General features: G+C 46.3%; 2 protein-coding genes across 6 annotated transcripts in view; both read right to left on the bottom strand.

Moving 5' to 3' along the window:
• Positions 1 to 11,544, bottom strand: part of VPS45 (vacuolar protein sorting 45 homolog) — a 69,372-nt gene extending 57,828 nt beyond the window's left edge. Inside the window, exons 1-4 of the mRNA XM_077464263.1 lie at positions 11,383 to 11,544; positions 7,006 to 7,140; positions 3,447 to 3,507; positions 378 to 457 (exon numbers count right to left, since the gene is read on the bottom strand). Of these exons, the coding sequence (XP_077320389.1) occupies positions 378 to 457; positions 3,447 to 3,507; positions 7,006 to 7,140; positions 11,383 to 11,475 (369 nt within the window). The 5' untranslated portion in view covers positions 11,476 to 11,544. The remainder of the gene's footprint in view (positions 1 to 377; positions 458 to 3,446; positions 3,508 to 7,005; positions 7,141 to 11,382) is intronic.
• A 7,051-nt stretch (positions 11,545 to 18,595) lies between these two features.
• Positions 18,596 to 23,033, bottom strand: part of LOC143942856 (uncharacterized) — a 60,243-nt gene continuing 55,805 nt past the window's right edge. For all 5 annotated transcript variants that reach the window (XM_077464259.1, XM_077464260.1, XM_077464258.1 and 2 more), the window contains 2 exons: positions 20,315 to 20,476; positions 18,596 to 18,923 (listed from right to left, as the gene is read on the bottom strand). In XM_077464259.1, coding sequence (XP_077320385.1) covers positions 18,922 to 18,923; positions 20,315 to 20,476 — 164 coding nt within the window. In that variant the 3' untranslated portion in view covers positions 18,596 to 18,921. The remainder of the gene's footprint in view (positions 18,924 to 20,314; positions 20,477 to 23,033) is intronic.

Genomic DNA, 23,033 nt, shown 5'->3' with positions numbered 1-23,033 from the left:
TGCTCATGAAGGGAGTAAAATCTTCCGAAGCTGAAGTGGATATATTTTGCAACTTCTATCCAGTCCAGTCTAGATTTAGTTTCCATTTTTAAGCCCTGATGAAGGGGGCCCTCTTGTGTTGGGATGACTGACCCTGTACCTGAGTTACATTATCCTGTGAGGGCCACTGAAAAGGCCCAAAGACTGGCACTCAGAAGAAGGGTGAAGGAGGAGGACAGTTGACAGAAAGCAAAGTGTAGCTCCGATTTAAGATGCAGATGATCTTAAATGCCTGCCAATCGTTCAGTCGCCTCTTTGCCTGTCAATTACGTCCTCTGTGGTTTACAAAAAAAAAAAAAAAGTTTCCTATTCATCAATAAGCTGTTGTATATACTCACCTGGACTTCAGCCACCACCTCCTGCTCATCGGCCTCCGCTAGGGACTTCACATCGCTCTTGCTGATCACATTGCTGAAGTCTGCCGATCACAGAACACAAATATATGGATTTTTAGCATTTTTTTTTTGCAGTTTGCCTTTTACCAAGGAAGTTAATTATACAGACAGTATCCTTCCAGAGATGAGATCTAAAATATGAGGGAAATCCAGTAACCATTCCTCTTAATTATACATATAACTCTAAGCCCCTGTACACACGGTCGGACATTCCAACGGAAAATGTCCGATCGGACCGTGTTGTCAGATAATCCGACCGTGTGTGGGCTCCATCGGACTTTTTCCGTTGGAATGTCCAACCAACAAAGTTTGAGAGCTGGATATAAAATTTTCCGACAAAATGATCCGATCGGACTTTGTCCGATGGTCTGTAGAGAATTCCGATCGGACAAAGTGCCACGCTTGCTCAGATCAAATTACGAGACCAAAGCTATTGGCTACTAGCCTGAACGTAGTCCCGTCGCAACGAACAAATGTCACCACGTTATAAACGATCAGATTTTTCCCGACCACGTGTATGCAACACCAGTTTCGGACAAAATCTGTTGGAAAAAAATCAGACGGATTTTGTCGTCGGAATGTCCGACCGTGTGTACAAGGGATTAGGGCTCAGTTTACATTGGTGTGATGCGGGGAAACCCTGCAAATCCACTGCGGGTTCCTGACTCACCGGCAGTTCACACTACCATATGCGAACCGCTGGGAGTGTTAATACAATGTCAAGTTAATGACACCCCCAGATCGGTTTCGCATATCGCAGTGCGAACTGCCAACTGGGACAAGAAATCAGATTGCATGGGTGTAAACCCCAAAAAAAAAAAAAAAAAAAAAAGAAAGGGTCCTGCACGACTCTTGTCCCAATGCGATGCGAATTCAGCCATATTATCTGTATGGCTGACTTTGCATCGCACAGGCACGTGTACTGCAATTATTTTTTTTTCATTAACATGTTGATGACAAAAAAAAATTTATAACTGGATTAAAGTGACACTAAGGGTTTGTTTTTTTGAACAACAAACATATACGTACCGCCACTGTGCAGCTCGTTTTGCACAGAGTGGGCCCCAAACATCAGTGGCTCTCACGGCTCCTCCCCACATCAGATAACCCCCCCTAGGAGAAGCGCTCTCTCAGGGGTTACCTTGTGGGTGCGCTCCAAAGTCCAGCATTCGGCGTCCATAGAGGTTGAATGCAGGACTCGGCCCCGCCCCTCGGGTCATTGGATTTGATTGACAGCAGTGGGAGCCAATAGTTGTGCTGCTATGAATCTATCCAATGAACAGCCGAGAACCCCGGGCAGAGAGATGGCACGTCCCCGTGAGTCAAGTTCCAGGGCTCAGGTAAGTAATACGGGGGGGCTGGGGGGCCGGTCACTGACAGGTGTTTTTTCACCTTAATGCACAAGATGCATTAAGGTGAAAAAAACACGAACCTTTACAACCCCTTTAAATGTTAGCTTTCAACAATTTACAATGTACACTGATCTATTCGGATCAATCTCAGCCTCAAAAAAGTTTATAGTCCAATGTCTCTGCCATAGCTATACATGGGTAGCCATACACTAGGGTCACGCTACACTATATTATCAAAAGCAAGGTCTATAAAGACATGGATGAGCGAGTTTGGGGTGGAGGAAGTTGATTGGCCTGTACAGAGTCCTGACCTCAACTCGATAGAACACCTTTGGGATGAATTAGAGCGGAGACTGCGAGCCAGGCCTTCTCATTCAACATCAGTGCCTGACCTCACAAATGTGCTTCTGGAAGAATGGTCAAACATTCCCATAGACACACTCCTAAACCTTGTGGACGGCCTTCTCAAAGAGTTGAAGCTGTTATAGCTGCAAAGGGTGGGCCAACTCAGTATTGAAACCTAAGACTCGCACTACACACTATGAGAAAATGGGGGGGGGGGGGGGACATTTTCGTCCAAAGAATTTTCGTATAGTGTATACACAACTTGACAGCCGATTTCGAATTTTCGTATATATATATATATACACACACACACACACACACACACACACACTATATATATATATATATAGAAAATGAAAAAATTCAGATGGGATTGCTGCACAAAATATCTTTTTCGGGAAAAAATTTGTCAAAAAGACATCAACATGAGGCATGATTCTCTGAGGTAGGGCGCAATCTATAATAGCCCGAAAATGTTTAATATCGTGTATGCCTGAATTTAAGGATGTCGTGTTGATGTCTTTTTGATGCATTTTTTCAAATAAAGATATTTTGTGCAGCAATCCCATCTGGATTTTATCTATATCGAAGCCTTTGGGAAGGCTTGATTGCTATGACTTTCACACAAACCAATCAATTTTGTGTTTAAAAAAAAAAAAAAAAAAAAGATATAAAATGAGATATATATATATAAAAATAAAAATGCTATAAATCTATCCCCTATTTTGTAGATGCTATAACATTTGTGCCAATCAATATACGGTTATTGCGATTTTTACTACCACAATCATGTAGAAGAATACATATCGGCCTAAACTGAGAAAAAAATTGCTTTAAAAATAAAATAAAAAATGGGGATATTTATTATAGCAAAAAGTACAAAATATTGTGTTTTTTTTCCAAAACTGTCGCTCTTTTTTTGTTTATAGCGCAAAAAATAAAAACAGCAGAGGTGATCAAATACCACCAAAAGGAAGCTCTATTTGTTGGAAAAAAAAAAGGACTTTGTTCAGGCGCAACGACTGCGCAATTGTCAGTTAGATCGATGCAGTGCCAAATCACAAAACATGGCCTGGTCATTCAGCAGGCAAATCTTTGGGAGCTGAAGTGGTAAAAAAAAAAAAAAAAAAAAAAAAAACACGAACCCTTACAATCACCTCCCACTAAATGTGGGATGCCATTAAAGTTAATGTGCGTGTAAAGGCAGGTGTCCCAATACTTTTGACATTATAGTGTATATAGAAACTCATCGATCTACCAGAATGTTTCTGAGCCATTACCAACACGTCACTTCACACATTATCTGACTACTTACAGAGGAAGTAGACGCTGTACTTGGGTCTGCGAAGCTCCTTGATCAAATACTCAACGTTTTCCTGTATAGAAAAACAAAACAAACAAAAAAAACATTGGTTTTGAAAGCCGGTTGCCCTGACCAGGGACATGTACAGGTAAACTTTAAGCCCTAAATCCAGCGGCTCGCTGAGAGGCTGAGCCAGGTGCCAATCCAGGGTGGATCCCGACAATAAGGTCCCAATCTTTCCCCAGCCTAGAGCGGCTCTGTGACGTCAGCTGACAGCGGGCTTCGGCTCGCTGTCTGCTGAAAACGAGTCACAGGAGTGCAGAATGACCTGCACTCCCGGGATCAACAGGAAAAGTACAGCCAAACCAGCTTCGGCTGTATCTCGCCTTTAAGTCACTCCCCTGCACCCCCCCCCCCCCCACCAACTAGGCCAATGATTCAGAGAAGCTCTGTTCTAGCTATCCTCCCACCAGCCAAGTGATGGACAGCAGTCCAGTCCTGAGTACCCTACAAGACAAGCAACATGACCGTAGATGTGACCAGGGTGCCCTCCCAAGCCTCACGTTTGGGGAAGAGTAGCAGAGAGACTACAAAACATCTGGATACTTTTAAAGCGGAATAAGCTTGGCTCACACTACATAGTAGGTGAGGTTGGAAAAAAAAGACACAAGTCCAACCTATGTGTGTGATTATATGTCAGTATTACATTGTATATCTCTGTATGTTGCGGTCATTCAAGTGCTTATCTAATAGTTTCTTGAAACTATCGATGCTCCCCGCTGAGACCACCGCCTGTGGAAGGGAATTCCACATCCTTGCCGCTCTTACAGTAAAGAACCCTCTACGTAGTTTAAGGTTAAACCTCTTTTCTTCTAATTTTAATGAGTGGCCACGAGTCTTGTTAAACTCCCTTCTGCAAAAAAAGTTTTCTCCCTATTGTGGGGTCACCAGTACGGTATTGGTATATTGCAATCATATCCCCTCTCAAGCGTCTCTTCTCCAGAGACTTGTGCATGCGCCTTTCCTTGCATTTTCATGAATCACACGTAGGGCAGCCTATTCATTTCAATGGGTTGCCACCAACTTATGAGAAACATGGAAAAGATGTCCTTGACTCAGGCAAAAATGGGGCTTGCAACTATTGGCACCCCCCATGTTTGCTGAAGAGACCACTAAGGTCTCCTCTGTCATAAAAACCCTACAGGTCGCCCCCCCCTCCAAAAAAAAAAAAAAAAAAGAGTTTAAAAGCGTTAGTTCACCTATACAAAAAACTGCAGATAAGGGCATCTGTAGATTAACGTTTTTCCGACCAGCCACCAGTTATATTGTGGCAGGTTGGCTCGGCTGTGCGAATTGCCGTAGGTGTGCGTCGGCTCGTGCATGAGGCTCTGTGGGCCACGCGCGTGCCCATTGGAGAGGGGGGGGGAGCCAAACACCGGTTTTCCGGCAGACTCGATGTCCGCCCGCTATCGTTCCCCCCGCAAAGACAGAACGGGGATCTGCCACAGTAAACGAGGCAGATCTCCGTTCTGTCAGGGGGTGACACACAGATCCTGTCTTTCTGCTATGCGGAAAGACGGATCTGTGTGTTGTCCCAGGCAGCCCATCCCCCCCATACAGTTAGAACACACAGAGAGAGAACACATTTAACCCTTTGATCTCCCCGATGTCATTACTACAAAAACAATGCATATTTTTAGCACTGATCACTGTATTAATGTCACTGGTTCACAAAAAAAAAAAGTATCAAAAATGTCAGCTAAGTGTCCAATCTGCCCGCCACAATCCAGCTAAAAATGACTGTTCGCCGCCATTGCTAGTAAAAAAAAAAAAAATTATATAATATATATATATTATTAATAATAATAAAAATGCCATAAATCTTTCCCCTATTTTGTAGAGGTGGTAACTTTGGCGCAAACCAAAACAATGCATATTTTTAGCACTGATCACTATATTAATGTCACTGGTTCACAAAAAAAAAAGTATCAAAAATGTCAGCTAAGTGTCCGATCTGTCTGCCGCAATCCAGCTAAAAATCACTGTTTGCCGCCATTGCTAGTAAAAAAAAAATTATATATATATATATATATATATATATATATATATATATATATATATATATATATATATATATATATAAATAAATTATTATTATTAATAATAATAATAATAATAATAATAATAATAATAAAAACGCCATAAATCTTTCCCCTATTTTGTAGAGGCGGTAACTTTGGCGCAAACCAAATGAATATATGCTTATTGGGGTTTTTGTTTTTAATCAAAAACATGTAGCAGAATACATATTGGCCTAAATTTATGTAGAAATATAATATATATATATATATATATATACACACATATACACACACACACACACATACATACACACATTTATTTTATTTTTGTTGAGGTATGTTTTATAGCAGAAAGTAGAAAAATATTGTTTGTTTTTTTTCAAAATGGTCTTTATAGTGAAAAAAAAAAATAAACACACACAGAGGTGATCAAATAGCACCAAAAGAAAGCTCTATTTGTGGGGGGGAAGGGACATTCATTAAATTTGGGTACAAGGTTGCACGACCGCGCAATTGTCAGTTTGAGGTAACGCAAAAAAAACAGCCTGGTCGTGAAGTGGGTAAATCCTTCTGATGCTGAAGTGGTTAAAGCAAACTGTACAGCCCTGACTAAAGCTGAAATAAAACCCTTGCTATAGGTGTAGGTCATTTATGTACCTGTTGAACCCCCGGACTGGAACACTCCCAGGACGTTGCTAAGTGAGACCCGGTTGTTGCTGTTCCCCTCCACCATCACAGGAGAGAGGTCTTTCTCTGATTCAAACCCTCCACACATGGTTCTCGCTCTTCCCCGATGCAGTAACTAGGAGCTCAGAATTTGGGAGCTCGCTCCTGACATGGAGAAGGCGATCAGCGATGACTAGGTCTCACTTAGCAACATCCTTAGCAACGTTCTGGTAATGTTCCAGTCAAGCTTCAGGAGGTACCTAAATGACCTACATCTATAGCACCTATAGCAAGGGCTTTATTCAACTTTTGTCAGAGCTGCGCAGTTTGTTTTTCCCTACAGATGCCCCTTACCTCCATTAGGCAGGTTTTTGGTGAAGTTGAACTAACCCTTTAAAACCACTTTTAAGCAAAAAGTATGTGTTGTGGCAACTTGATTCTAAATGACTTTAGTATATCCATTATTCAAGTAGAGTTTCTTTTTTTAATAAAAGTTGAATTCAAGTAAAAAAAAAAAAAAAAAAAAAAAAAAAAAATGAGCCATCTGCACCGTACACAATAAAAAAGGTGGAATCTGATTGGTTTCTCTGGGCAGCACAGATGACAACCCTGAGCAAACAAGCAGGACAAAACTCTGGATAGCCGCACACTGGAAAAAGACTTGAAATCCCATCTTTAAATTGAAACAACGTGGGTCACATCAAAAAATCCACAGCAAAAGAATAACAGGGTACAGGAAAATACTGACGCGTTTCGCACCGTAATCAGTGCTTACTCATAGCTGATGACAACCCTCCCGATGAGGCTTTCTCAGTATCCTTTACCTTGGTGGGTCTCAGGAAGCAGAGGGCCTTCAGGTGCTTCATGTTCTCCCGGTGGGTGGTATCGATCCGCTCAAACAGATAGACTTCTTTCTGCAGAATCTCCGACTGTGTGTACACCATGCTGACGAAGCTGGTCTGTGCGGGGGAGGAGATACAACAACCCGTATCAATGACTGGAAGTAAAACTTCATCCATATAACAGGACAGCAGACATCTACATATATACAAAATACACCATTTATAGTCATGAACTGAGTCTCTCAAAGTAATATACAGCTAAGGTAAGTACCTAAATCTGTCTTCATATCATCTTCCTGTAACTCTCGGGGGGGGGGGGGGGGGGGGCGATCAGTGAGCTTATGGACCCATAAAGTTGTAGACAGCTGGTGCTGGAGCCTTGGGTAGATATATATTTTTTTTATATATTTGGTAAAAACACTCCAATGGGGCAACTAGGTTCTAACCGGAAACCTACAACAGGTTTACAAGACTTTGTAATTGTGAGATCTTCCTCCTCAGAATTGAAGAGTGGACAATGGACACCCTTGTCACACCCAACATGACAATGGTCTCCTAGTATTATCCCTCACCATGATGTGGCCCCTGTTATATTCCACCACAGTGGTCCCCCAGTATTCCACCCCACCACCACATATCACACCACTTTGGTCAACCAGTATTACCCCCCCCAACCATTATGGTCCCTCAATAAATCCCCACCATAATGGTCTTCTAAAATTTACCACTGCCATAATAGAGTCCCCGTCATACCCCACCACAGTGGTCCCCCCCGCATTACTCCCCCATCACCACACCACCTCAATAATGGGCACAGTCATACCCCACAGCTCATCACATTGGTCCACCAGTATTTCCTGATCACCATTATGGTGCTCCAATCATACTACCCCCCCCCCCCCCCCCCACACACACACACACTATAATGGCCTCCTAGCATTACCACCAATATAATGCCCCCCCCCCCCCCTTTATACCCCACACCACAATTAACAATTGATGGTCCCCTAGTATTACCTCTCTTCCGTCTCACACACACCATGATGGGCCCCCAGCCATTCATCCCACCCACCACAATGGCCTCCTAGCACCACCTCCCCACCATAATAGGCCCTGTGTCCTACCCCACACCACAATGGTCTCCTAGTATTACCCCAACCATAATATGCCCCCCCTCCCCCATACCATACTATAGTAGTCCCCCAGTATTACTCCTCCCCGACCATGATAATGAGCACCCAGTCATACCCCCAGAGCAAACCACATTGGTCAACCAGCATTACTCCCCCCACAACCACCACCTCAATAATGGGCACCCAGTCATACCTCACAGCTCATCACATTGGTCCACCAGTATTTCCCCTTCACCATTATGGTCCTCCCGTCATACCCACCACCACCATAATGGCCCCCTAGTATTACCACTACTATAATGTGCCCCCCGTCATACCCCACACCAAAATGAACAATGACTGTCCCCTAGTATTACCCCTCTTCCATCACACACACCATAATGGACCCCCAGCCATTCATCCCACCACAATGGCCTCCTAGCACCACCTTACCACCATAAAAGGCCCTGTGTCCTACCCCACACCACAATGGTCTCCTAGTATTACCCCAAATATAATATGGCCCCTCTCATACCCCAACATAGTGGTCCCCCACTATTACTCCTCCCTGACCATGATAATGGCACCCAGTCATACCCCCAGAACAAACCACATTGGTCAACCAGTATTACCCCCTCATCATTATGGTAACAACCCTTCCCCCGTCCCATAAGGGTCCAATAATATTACCACAGCCATAACCCATCATCATATGCCACCACAGTGGTCCCCCAACATTAAACCCCCCCCCCCCCCCCCAAGGAATGGTCCCCCATTCACATCCCACACCATAATCTCCCATCACTGGCCCCTCCATTATGATCGCCTGGTATTACCACTACCATATTGCTTCCCCTGTTATACTCCATTCTAGAGATGGGCTTTGAAATCCCACCTGCCCGATACTGCACAGCTCTAATCAGAGGCAGTGAGACATTTCCCGATCTGTGCAACTGCGGACCAGGAAATGTCTCGGTGTCTGTGATTAGCGCTGTGCAGTGTCGGCTTCCTGGCCGGGATTTTGAAGACACCCGAGCCCATCTCTACTCCACACCACAAAGGACAAGGGTCCCCTAGTATTACCACCCAAAATCCCACACACACCATAATGGGGCCCAGAGATGTAACCCTCATTACTATGATCTCCTAGTAGCAACCCCCACCACCATAAGTTACTCCCCGTCATACCCCACCATAATGTGGTCCCTGTTATACCCACCCCCCCCCCACATTGATTCCCACATTATACCCACCCCCCCCCCCCCCCATGATACTCCAGACCACAATTAACAATGGTGGTCACCTAGATCCCACCCCCCCCCCCCCCTCAAAATCACATACCATAATGGATCTCCAGATGCCCCCCTCATCACAATGGTCTCCTTGTAGCAACCCCACCATAATGCCCCCCGTCATACCCCACACCACAGTGCCACAGTGGTCCCTTAGTTTCACCCCCACCCCACAGTGGTCCCCCAATCACACTATGAGCCCCTTAGTGTTACCACTACCATAAGGCCCACCTGTTGTACCCCACGCCACATTGGACAATGGCTCCCTAGTAGTATCTCCGCCCCCCCCCTTAGATCCCACACACACCATAATGGGCCCCCTGATCACATTGGACCCCCTGTCATACCCCTCATCACAAAGGTCTCCTAGAAGCCCCTCTACCATAATGTAGCCCATTATACCCCAACACACAGCACCCCCATCACCAAGATAATACCCCCTCTGTCATACCCTACATCATAATTAGGCAAGGGCAGTGCCCTAGTATGCCCCTCCCCCTTCTGATCCCATACATCATAATGGGGCCCTAGACATACTGCTCATCACAATGGACCCCCTGTTATGCCTCATCGCAATGGCCTCCTACTATAACCCCCACCATAATGCCCCCCATCATACCCCAAACCACAGTGATCTCCCACTGACACCCCCACCCTAATGACCCTCATCATACCCCAAACCACAGTGGTCTCCCACTGACACCCCCACCATAATGCCCCCCATCATACCCCAAACCACAGTGGTCTCCCATTGACACCCCCACCATAATGCCCCCCATCATACCCCAAACCACAGTGGTCTCCCATTGACATCCTCACCATAATGCCCCCCATCATACCCCAAACCACAGTGATCCCCCACTGACACCCTCACCATAATGCCCCCCATCATACCCCAAACCACAGTGATCCCCCACTGACACCCCCACCATAATGCCCCCCATCATAACCCAAACCACAGTGATCCCCCACTGACACCCCCACCATAATGCCCCCCATCATAACCCAAACCACAGTGATCCCCCACTGACACCCCTACCATAATGCCCCCCATCATACCCAAACCACAGTGGTCCCCCACTGACACGCCTACCATAATGCCCCCCATCATACCCAAACCACAGTGGTCCCCCACTGACACCCCCACCCTAATGCCCCCCATCATACCCAAACCACAGTGGTCCCCCACTGACACCCCCACCCTAATGCCCCCCATCATACCCCAAACCACAGTGGCCCCCCACTGACACCCCCACCCTAATGCCCCCCATCATACCCCAAACCACAGTGGCCCCCCACTGACACCCCCACCCTAATGCCCCCATCATACCCCAACCACAGTGGTGCCCCACTGACACCACCACCATAATGCCCCCCATCATACCCCAAACCACAGTGGTCTCCCACTGACACCACCACCATAATGCCCCCCATCATACCCCAACCACAGTGGTCCCCCACTGACACCCCCACCATAATGCACCCCATCATACCTCAAACCACAGTGGCCCCCCACTGACACCACCACCATAATGCCCCCCATCATACCCCAACCACAGTGGTCCCCCACTGACACCACCACCATAATGTCCCCCATCATACCCCAAACCACAGTGGTCTCCCACTGACACCACCACTATAATGCCCCCCATCATACCCCAAACCACAGTGGTCTCCCACTGACACCACCACTATAATGCCCCCCCCCCCCCCCCATCATACCCAAACCACAGTGTTCCCCCACTAACACGCACACCCCACCCCCCATCCTACCCCAAACCACAGTGGTCCCCTATTGACATCCCCACCATAATGCCCCCCAAGTATTAGCACTACTATAATAGGACCCCTGTCATACCCCACCCCACAATGGTCCTCCAATGTAACCCCTCCCCCACACACAGGTCCCCCAGTACACCCCCTGCCCACCCCAATTGTTCCCCCTCTCCACTCACCGTCTCCTTGTCCATGAGCAGGACCTTCATCCCCGGCCCGCTGTCCTCTATCATCTTAGACACATACTGCTTCACTGCCAGCACCACATTCATGATTGCTTCTCTCTCTTCTCCCTGTCACCTCCACTTCCGGGATCTGGAACTGTAAGCTGCGAACAAGGAGGTCTGGCTGCAGAGTGGAGCTCCACGTTTGACAGGAAGCACGTGCCCTCCACTACACATTTTTTTTTCTAATTTTTGAACTTTATTGTAACAAACAATGAATGGCTGTAGGTGGAGCTCCACTGTCGACAGGTAGCATGTGCCTTCCACTCCACCTTATTTTTTTAATGAACTTTAATGTAATAACAAACATTCAATACACATTACAAAGCAACATGTTGGAAGTGGAAGTGTCGTGTTTCTTGTCACATCTGTATCTGGCTGCAGACTGGAGCTCCACTCCCCACAGGAATCATGTGGCCTCTACAGATCTTTTTTTTTAATAAACTTTAACCCCTTTGCTGCCAGAGTCATTTTTGCATTTTCTGCATGCGTTTAACCACTTCTGCACTGGAAGGTTTACCCCCCTTCATGACCAGGCCATTTTTTGCGATACTGCCCAGCGTTACTTTAACCACTTCAATAGCGGGAACTTTCAACCTGTCCATCCCACTGTCCCCTGTCCATCCCACTGTCCCCCTGTCCATCCCACTGTCCCCCTGTCCATCGCACTGTCCCCCTGTCCATCGCACTGTCCCCCTGTCCATCCCACTGTCCCCTGTCCATCCCACTGTCCCCCTGTCCATCCCGCGGTCTCCCTGTCCATCCCGCGGTCCCCCTGTCCATCCCACTGTCCCCCTGTCCATCCCACTGTCCCCTGTCCATCCCGCGGTCTCCCTGTCCATCCCACTGTCCCCCTGTCCATCCCGCGGTCCCCCTGTCCATCCCACTGTCCCCCTGTCCTTTCCACTGTCCCCCTCTCCATCCCACTGTCCCCCTGTCCATCCCGCGACCCCCCTGTCCATCCCACTGTCCCCCTGTCCATCCCGCGACCCCCCTGTCCATCCCACTGTCCCCTGTCCATCCCGCTGTCCCCCTGTCCATCCCACGGTCCCGCTGTCCATCCCACTGTCCCCCTGTCCATCCAGCGGTCTCCCTGTCCATCCCACTGTCCCCCTGTCCATCCCGCGGTCCCCCTGTCCATCCCGCGGGCTCCCTGTCCATCCTACTGTCCCCCTGTCCATCCCACGGTCCCTCTGCCCATCCCGCGGTCCTCCTGACCATCCCACAGTCCATCCCACGGTCTCCCTGTCCATCCCACTGTCCATCCCGCGGTCTCCCTGTCCATCCCACTGTCCATCCCGCGGTCTCCCTGTCCATCCCACTGTCCCCCTGTCCATCCCGCGGTCCCCCTGTCCATCCCGCGGTCCCCCTGTCCATCCCACTGTCCCCCTGTCCATCCCACTGTCCCCTGTCCATCCCGCTGTCCCCCTGTCCATCCCACTGTCCCCCTGTCCATCCCACTGTCCCCCTGTCCATCCCGTGGTCTCCCTGTCCATCCCGCGGGCTCCCTGTACATCCTACTGTCCCCCTGTCCATCCCGCGGTCTTCCTGTCCATCCCACGGTCCCCCTGTCCATCCCGCGGTCCCCCTCTCCATCCCTCGGTCTCCCTGTCCATCCCACGGTCCCCTTGTCCATACCGCGGTCCCCCTGTCCATCTCACGGTCCCCCTGTCCATTCCACGGTCCCCCGTCCATCCCACGGTCCCTCTGCCCATCCCGCGGTCCCCCTGACCATCCCACAGTCCATCCCACGGTCTCCCTATCCATCCCACTGTCCATCCCGCGGTCTCCCTGTCCATCCCACTGTCCCCCTGTCCATCCCGCAGTCCAACCCACGGTCCCCCTCTCCATCCCGCGGTCTCCCTGACCATCCCGCAGTCCAACCCACGGTCCCCCTGTCCATCCCGCAGTCCAACCCACGGTCCCCCTCTCCATCCTGCGGTCCCCCTGTCCATCCCGCAGTCTCCCTGTCCATCCCGCGGTCCCCCTGTCCATCCCACGGTCCCCCTGTCCATACCACTTTCCCCCTGTCCATCCCGCGGTCCCTCTGCCCATTCCATGGTCCCCCTGTCCATCCTGCAGTCCCCCTGACCATCCCACAGTCCATCCCGCGGTCTCCCTGACCATCCCACAGTCCATCCCGCGGTCTCCCTGTCCACCCCGCAGTCTCCCTGACCATCCTGCAGTCCATCCCGCAGTCCCCCTGTCCATCCCGTGGTTTCCCTGTCTATCCCACAGTCCCCTTGACCATCCCACGGTCCCCCGTCCATCCCACGGTCCCCCTGTCCATCCCGGGGTGACTTAGATTTGATGGACTGATTTGGAATGTTGAGATAGAATGGGCCACTTTGGTGCGGTGTTGATAGTGTGGGTTGCTATAGGTAGGATGGGCTACTTTGAGCTGTCAGCAGAATGTTTGGGTGCAGTGGATAGTAAGGGGTGTTGTTTGTAGGGTGGGTTCATTTAGGCCCCTTCCATGGTTAACGCAATGAGGCTACACCCTCTGTATGCCGTGGTGTACACAGCACACAGTGTTACCACTCTCTTTAAGCCACCCAAAGGTGTCTGAGATCTTTTACAATCCTATTGTCTATATGGTGTATACTACAAAAAAAAAATCAAGTGTGCCAGAAAAGTGTTTGGGTTTGGCTTGAAGAAAAGGTGGCAACCCTAGGTCTCCCCCTGCAAAACTGGACCAAGGAACACTGCACCCTGCTGCTCGGGCCTCAGATTATTTATGGGTTGTCTCAACATCTCCCCAGGGATTGGCTAGAGTTCCATAAATATTTATGGCATGTTTTTGAGCGTTTCTGTACAGAATTTTCAAAGCGTTCTTGAGCTTTGGTGTTTTTTAAGTAGCCAATAGAGGAAAAAGAATACGTTTCATCGTATGTGGCTGAGTATTTCAACTTTTTCATCCGCTTTTATTTATTATTGAATTAAAAAATTTTGTTAGTAGTTAATTAACCCATTTTATTTTACCGTTTTAATGCATTTCTACCGGGGGAACAAAAAATAAAAATAAAAAAAAACACTGCAGGGGAGAAAAGCTGCATTCACACCTGCACGTCGTGTTTTGCTGTGCATTTTTGTACAGCATTTGAGCTTTGCCATTTTTCTTTTTATTAGCAAATAAAAAAATGTGTTTCATCATTTGTTACTTTTTCAGGCACTTTTATTTGCTTTTTTGTTAGGCTTTTTTTATTTTTATTTTTATTTACAGTAGTTAATTTTTGTTAGGTTAGGATTAAAATGAGAGTTAGGGATTCAAATTAGGGGTCAATATTGGGGTTATTTTATTCATTTAGGATTAATATTTTATTATTTTTATTGCATTTGAGCAATTGCATTAGAATAAAAACACAACAAAACACGTAAAAACATAAAAAAAACAAACAAAAAAAAACTGCACAAATAGCACGTTTCAATGCATTTCTTTGGGGGGAACAACACACTTCATAAAACGCACCAATCTGTTCGATTCGAGCTACAAAAAAAGTTCCAAAACTAAAGCTTCAAGCTACTAAACTCAGGTATAAATGGGGCCTAAAGGTCTAGTAAACTTTCTAGATGGCCGTTTGCTAAAGGGCGGCCACCCTGCACAGAATCACATGTGTGTGTGTGAGATATATATATATATATATATATATATATATATATTACATACATACACACACGGTTCGCTCTCCCTGCATGTTCCCCAGCCGGGGGGGCGCACAACTTGGGAGTGGAGATGTGAATCATCTCCATAGAGCTGGATTTTTTATTTATTTTTTATCCTATGTGAGAAGCCCCTGTGTCCACGACTACAACCTTAATATGGGTGGGGTGCGCGTCATTGACCAGATGATGGGGTCATACTTTCTTGTACCAGCATCTGGCTTTATGGGAAACAAAGTGTCTGTATATTTATTTCAATTGGCCGTGTTCTTCATTTTTGTACTATAGAAAGTAGTCAGGAAGAAGTGGATCCTTCCTAAAATTTCAGGAAGAGATCATCACGGCCCTTTTGTATCCAGAAGGCACTGTGGCCCAATTTCTCAATCCAGATGTGAGCCAGCTGCATGAGAGCCATTTTCCAGGGACCCTGACCCAAGAGTCAGCCAAAAAAAAACGACGATATTGTGTTTGTAGCAGACACGGAATAGGAGACATCTGTTTGTTTTTTTTTGTCCTTCCTGTCCAACCTGGACTCTACCTCAAGGTAGACTCACTAGTGGAGTATTCATATAGGGAACAGCACGTTACAGTCCAGGACACAAATGGTCTCAAAAGATGTTGAAGAGTCAGGAAACTGGCTACCGCATTTTGAGAGACCCTAGTCTAGAAAGTTTACAAAAAAAATAGTCGTGTTATTGCATTAATGTTATGTTTTTATTGTGTTTTATGGTGAACCATCGTTTGCTTTGCAGGAACGGCATTCAGATGCAGCACTGATCTGTTTATTCTGACAGCAGCAGAGTTTGCTTTCAGAATACATGCGTCAGTGATTGCAGCGCTGTAGGGGGCTGGGGTGGTCAGATCGTCCCTATGCTTCAGCAAATATTTTTTTCACTTTTTTTGACAGCGATTTCTTCATCCACATCAATCAATGGGAATGGAGGAATGCGTTAGGTTTTTTTTTTTTTTTCGTTCAGCCCCAGTGCATGTATGCCCATTATTAGAAGTGGGTGGATTCTGGGCAGTATATTCTAATGGTGGGCATACCACCGGTTGATCAATGTGAATGGAAGAATCTGTTCTCTTTTTCGTTCAGCCCACAGGCTGCATAAAAACAATTAGAATACATGTCCAACAAGGACCAGCAACGTACTGGTATGTCACTGGACTTTGAGGGGTTATACTCTGATGCTGTCTGCAGGTGTAGGCATTTTGGTATTTTTTTTTTTCAGCTGGCTTTCATGTAAAAGCAATCATAGCGACTAATTAGCCCCTAGATTGCTTTTACAAGCAGTGGGAGAGACTGTCCCCCCTCCATCCACGCTTTTCTTGGGCTCTTCTGTCCCACCGCAGAAACCTGAGAATACAGCTGGTGGCTCAGCCTGCTGACCATAGACCGGAATGGCTCCAATCATCTCCATGTTCTAAGAAACCTGAAGCTGAGAGCATTTCATCACTTCTCTTTCGCCAGATATAAACAGTGCCAATTTTTTAAATTGAGAAAGCATCTCATCACACCAATCTTGTTGTGTTCAGATGCTTTAAGGGCAGAGGAGAGAACTAGATCTAGTGAATGTATGCCCATAATTAGAAGTGGGTGTGGTAAGATGCTTTAAGGGCAGAGGCGAGATCTGCAGACTAATAAGACCCCAGATTTTTCAGGAAAAGAGTACCTTTCACTGCCTCACTGCCTATTGCTTTCACAGGGGATATTTATATTCCCTGTGAGAATAATAAAAGTGATTAAAAATAAATAAAATAAAGGGAGCAGTGTTAAAAAAAAAAAAAAAAAAATGAAAGCACACCTGTGCTCATGCACAAAGGGGAATGCAAGCATCGGTCTTGTGCTGTTTGTAAACAGCAATTGCACCATGCATGTGAGGCATCACCGTTAATGTCAGATCGAGGGCAGCAATTCTAGCACTAAACTTGTGTAAATCTAAAGTGGTAACCTTTAAAGTCTTTAAAAAAAAAATTTACATAGTTTGTCGCTGCTGCACAGGCCATTTTAAAACCTGTCATGATTGGTATCTATTTACGGCGCAAGATCATATTTTATTTATCCTACCAACTACATAGTGTTTTTGTGCATTAAAATTCAAAGTGGATTTTTGTGTCTGTGACAAAAAAAAAAAAAAAATTGCAACACCTACCATTTTATTCTGTAGGGCCTCGGCTTTAAAAAAAATATATAATGTTTGGGGGGTCAAAGTAATTTTCTAACAAAAAAAATGCCAAGACAGATCAAATATCCCTCCTTAAATTACCCCTTTTTAGAAACTAGACACCCCAAGGTATTTGCCAAGAGGCATGGTGAGTATTTTGCAGATCTCATTTCTTTCCACATTTTTTTGGAAAAGAAAGAAAAAAAAAAGCAAAAATGTATTTTTTTCTTTTTTCAATTTTGAAAACCTTGTGACAAAAAAAAAAACTGTAAAATACTCACTGTGCCTCTTATCCAATTCCTTGGGGTGTCTACTTTCCAAAAAAGGGGTCATTTGGGGGGTTTTGTGCCATCTTGGCATTTTAGGGCCTCTGTAACTGTGATAGGTAGTGAGAAAGTGAAATAAGCAATTTACGCTCTTAGAAATCCTGAAGGCGGTGATTGGTTTTCAGGTTCCTGTATGCGGCTAGGCTCCCAAAAAGTCTCACACATGTGGTATCCCTGTGTTTAGGAGAAGCAGCAGAATGTATTTTGAGGTGTAATGCCACATATACCCAGGGCACATGTGAGCAATATATCATTTAAGTGACAACTTTGTGTGTTTTTTTATTTTATTATAACACAAATACCTATGTTAGATTTAGGTATTTCTACAAACCTCCCAGGATGGCAGACCTATTTTCAGGTGTGCTGTCCTGGAAGCCAATAGGAGAGAAAAAAAAAAAAAAAATGTACATAAATATAAATAAATATACACACACACACACACACCATGGGCTCAACATGCCACTCAGCTAACTCCTTGGGGTGTCTACTTTCCAAACAAGGGGTCATTTTTTTGGGGGGGTTGTACTGCCCTGGAATTTTAGCACCTCAAGAAACATGATAGGCAGTCAGAAAGTAAAAGCTGCACAAATTCCAGTATATATCAGATTGCTATAACTTTTGCGCAAACCAATCAAAATATGCTTAATGGGATTTTTTTATTTTTTTTAACCCAAGACGTGTAGCGAAATACATTTTTGTAAATTTATAACAAAATTTGGGTTTTGAGATTCTTTTATAACAAAAGTAGAAAATATACCTTTTTCTTGTTTATATTGCAAAAAAGAAAAAACCCAGAGGTGATCAAATACCACCAAAAGAATGCTCTATTTGTGTGGGAAAAAAAGGACATAGATTGTGTTTGCGTTGCATGACCGCGAAATTCTAAGTTAAAGTAGGGCACTGCTGAATAGCAAAAAAAAAAAAAAAGCCTGATCAGGAAGGGGAGTAAAAAGTGGTTAAAGTCAACAAAACAACCAACACAATTTTTTTTATATTTTTTTTATTTCTTACTACAACAACAAAAAAAAAAAAAAAAAAGACAACAAAGGGCTGTTAAAACTTACAAGTAGATGGTAACAAGAGTTAAAGTACACATCAATTTAAAAAGTCTCAATTCAGAACTTTGTCCTACTGTGATTTCTTATTTACACTCACAATTTAACTACGACAGCAAAAGAAATAAAAAGCATTTTCAGTGTTCGGTTTCTACAGTTCGAGGAAAGGTGGCTCAAACGGGAACATACAGTTAAACCCGGGGAAAATGCATAAAATTATACTGTGATGTAATTAAAGATGCAAAACGTTGCGAGATTCTCTCTTCAATTTCCAGTTCTTTTCGGATCTCCTGAAAGAAAAAAGAAAAAATTAGAACATTTACTTTTTTTTATATTGTAGTTTTATGATGCTGCTTGTTGTATTGGTGCTATAGCAAAAGAGGGAAAAGAAATAGCAGCTGAGAGGGGGCCCGGCACAGATCCTGTCTCATTCCCATGGTTAGAGGTGGACCAGCGCTGATCATGTCTCATTCTTTTCATTGCGCCAACAGAAAATGTCCTCATGATGTGCTTAGCATGAATTAGGCTTTCCTGCTCAGAGTTCATCTCGTGCGAGACGTTTCTAGTAGATTCTTGTGCAGAGATTCAATTTCTAGCATCTACACAGGATCCTAGGGTAGGAGTGGTGTGTACGCAAAGGGATACCTTTAGAGCCAGGGCCGCAGAGCGGGGGGCCCTTGGGCAACGGGCGCAGAGCGGGGGGAATGTAAGGCATTGCTAGCCAGCACTGACTGGCATCACTAATGGGCACTCATTGCCGGCACTGGTGGGGGCTGTATTGAAATCGGTGCACTGATGATCAATTTCCCCGGTTACATACCTAGATGTCCTCTATAAGGTGATGCCACTGATCGGCTCTCCTCTCCTCACACTGTCAGAGTGAGGTGAGGAGCGCCGATTACCGGCATCTCCATGTTTACATGTGACGGGCTGTGATTGGACACAGCCAATCACATGGTTAAAAAACTGTGGCTCTTTACAGAGATTGGGGGTCACACCGTGCCCTAGCAACACGGTGAGGCCGCAATGGACGAGGGCTGCAGAGCAAGGGCCTTGGGCAAGGGCTGCAAAGCAAGGTGCGGTTTTATAGTTTTTACACACAAGAACCTGGCGTAGGAAAGGTGGATCATTTACATAAGGGAAGGCCCATTTTGATATATATTTTTTATTTTTATTTTTTTACACACAGGGTCCTGGCATAAGAGAGGCAAGTATGCAAACATAGAGCCTACCTTTACCCATGGGAGGGTTGCAGCGAGGGCCAATTGAGAGGAGGGTTTGTGTGAAGGTTAGGTTGGGGTAACAGGGAGGATTCTTTAAAGCAGTAGTAAACCGCTGGGTGTTTTTTTTCTTTTTGTACCCTTCCAAGGTAAAGGCATAATGTGCTAGCATGCATCGCACACCAGCACATTATGTGACACTTACCTTAGAACAAAGCCTTTCCAGGGGCGAGCTGTCACCGCTGACAAGGCTTCCATCTTCCTTCCGGGTTTGCGGATTATGGCTGTGTGAATGGCCAGAGCCACGATGACCTCACCTCTGCACATGTGCGTTGGAGCCGCCGTTTATGGCTCACGTTTAGGAGATATTTACAGTAAGCCTTATTATAAGCTTACCTATACCTACAAATTATGCACGGGTGTTAACTCCCACTTTAACTCAAACAAATATCTGCACTTACATGAAAACTTTGTGGCTCCTTGGCTTGCTTGGTATCCTGTCGCGGTTGTGCCTCCTCCAGCATAGGTATCTGCGCTAGGGGGCGGCATATAACTGGGCCACTGGCCTTGATACATGTTGTATGGCGGTGCCACGGGTACTGGAGGTGGTAGGCTCGGAGGTTCTGCAAAAGAATGTTTTATACATTATATCTGTGCTTTACAAACCACTTCCAAAGACCACAGAGGCTCCACATAGATCTTTGTAGTTTCTCTGAGTTCTCAATTACCCTGATGGGGCAGTTTACATGTATGTATTATAAAAGTGCCATTTTTTCAGGAACCTTTGAACAAGGGAGGCTTGAACATTCTTCTCTGCAGAAAATAAACCAATGTGAAACCAACACAAAGCCAGGCCAAACCTTTTTTTGGTAATACTGCTCTTCTGGGTCACAGGAGTAGACTTCAGATTCAGCTGACAGCAGGCCAAAACCTGATGTTGGCTGAGATCACAGAGTTGGTCCAGGCTTTGGGAGGATCCCGACTTTAAGGTTGGGATCCACCGAGATGCCTGACCAGTAGTTGGCTCAGACTCTCAGCAGACCACTGAAAGCCTGAGCCAGCCACTACCAGCCCCCGCACAGCCCAGTTTTCCACTGGGGCAGAGCCGCAGTCACCGACTCTCTGCTCAGTCAAGACCAAGAATTGCGCGATTAATAGTCATGTGATCGCTCAGTTCTAAGAGTCGGGAAGGGATTGATGCTGCAGCCATATATATGAGTGTGTGTTTATTTTGATTTCCCACATGTCTCCAGATCACAGATCTATAAAAATGGGTCCCTGGTGTCCTTTATGTCCTCTTACAGCTGTAATCCAGCCTTGGCTTCAGTCAGCTGTAAAGGCTCCTCTCCTCTACTGAAATTGGTTATAACATCAGGAGTCATAGTGTGTATTAGAAGCTGCAGCAAGTCAAATGGAGCCCACAACATTTCCTGGCAGGAGGATGTCCAGCACCATCTAGCCCTATTCTCCCCAGCCATAAAGTCCATGGTGCGCTCCTTTCATTTGTTAGGATTTCAGTTTTTAATCATGAAAGCTTGGCATCACAAAGACATTGCCCAAGGTGGACTGCATACACAGTGCATGCAGAAAGTATTCACAGTGCTTCACTTTTTCCGCATTTTGTTATGTTACAGTCTTATTCCAAAACTGATTAAATTCATTATTTACGTTTGTTTGAAATCTTTGCAAATTTATTACCAAAAAAAAAAAAAAAAAAAAAAAAAAAAGTGTACATAAGTATCACAGCCTTTGCTCAATAGTTTCTGGAAGCACCTTTGGCACCAATTACAGCCTCAAGTCTTTTTGAGTGAGTATGATGCTACAAGCTTGGCACACCTATTTTTGGGCAGTTTCTCCCATTCCTCTCTGCAGGACCTCTCAAGCTTCATCAGGTTGGATGGGGAGAGTCGGTGCACAGCCATTTTCAGATCTCTCCAGAGATGTTCAATCGGGTTCAAATCTGGGCTCTGGCAGTCAAGGACATTCACAGAGTTGTCCTGTAGCCACCCCTTTATTATCTTGGCTGTGTGCTTAGGGTACCGTATATACTCGAGTATAAGCCGAGATTTTCAGCCTCTTTTTTGAGGCTGAAAGTGCCCCCCTCGGCTTATACTCGAGTCATCGCCGTCTGACTGCTCGATCAGCGTATCGAGCAGACAGACGGCGGACATACTACAATTTGAAAGCCGCGCCTCCGCCTGTGATAGGCGGAACACTGAATTTCCCAGCAGCCTGTGTTCCGCCTATCACGGACATCGTCTCATCCTCGTCCGTAGTACGAGGATGAGACGATGTCCGTGATAGGCGGAACACAGGCTGCTGGGAAATTCAGTGTTCCGCCTATCACAGGCGAAGGCGGAGGCGGAGGCACGGCTTTCGAATTGTAGTATGTCCGCCGAGGCGCCGACGAAGAGCGGCGATCCTGGCAAGGCACGGGACGGAGGCAAGGCAAGGCACGGCACGGGACGGGACGGAGGCAAGGATGCAAGGCACGGCACGGGACGGAGGCAAGGAGGCAAGGCACGGCACGGGACGGAGGCAAGGAGGCAAGGCACGGGACGGAGGCTCGGGACACAGGTAGGCTGGACACACACACACACACACACACACACACACACACACAGGGATGGATGGATGGAGACACACACACACAGGGATGGATGGATGGAGACACACACACACAGGGATGGATGGATGGATGGAGACACACACACACAGGGAGGGATGGATGGATGGATGGAGACACACACACACACACAGGGATGGATGGATGGATGGAGACACACACACACAGGGATGGATGGATGGATGGATGGATGGATGGACACACACACACACAGGGATGGATGGATGGATGGATGGACACACACACAGGGATGGACGGATGGATGGACACACACACACACAGGGATGGACGGATGGATGGACACACACACACACAGGGATGGACGGACACACAGGGATGGACGGACACACAGGGATGGACGGACACACAGGGACGGACGGACACACAGGGACGGACGGACACACAGGGACGGACACACACACAGGGATGGACAGGCATGTCTCACCCTCGGCTTATACAGGAGTCAATAAGTTTGCCAGTTTTTTTGGGGGTAAATTGGGGGCCTCGGCTTATATTCGGGTCGGCCTATACTCGAGTATATACGGTAGTTATCC

Source organism: Lithobates pipiens, unplaced genomic scaffold, assembly GCF_037356315.1.
Source record: "Lithobates pipiens isolate NorthernLeopardFrog02 unplaced genomic scaffold, aLitPip1_a1.2 Scaffold_30, whole genome shotgun sequence".
Lineage (NCBI taxonomy): Eukaryota > Metazoa > Chordata > Amphibia > Anura > Ranidae > Lithobates > Lithobates pipiens.
This window is presented reverse-complemented; position numbering and strand designations above follow the sequence as displayed.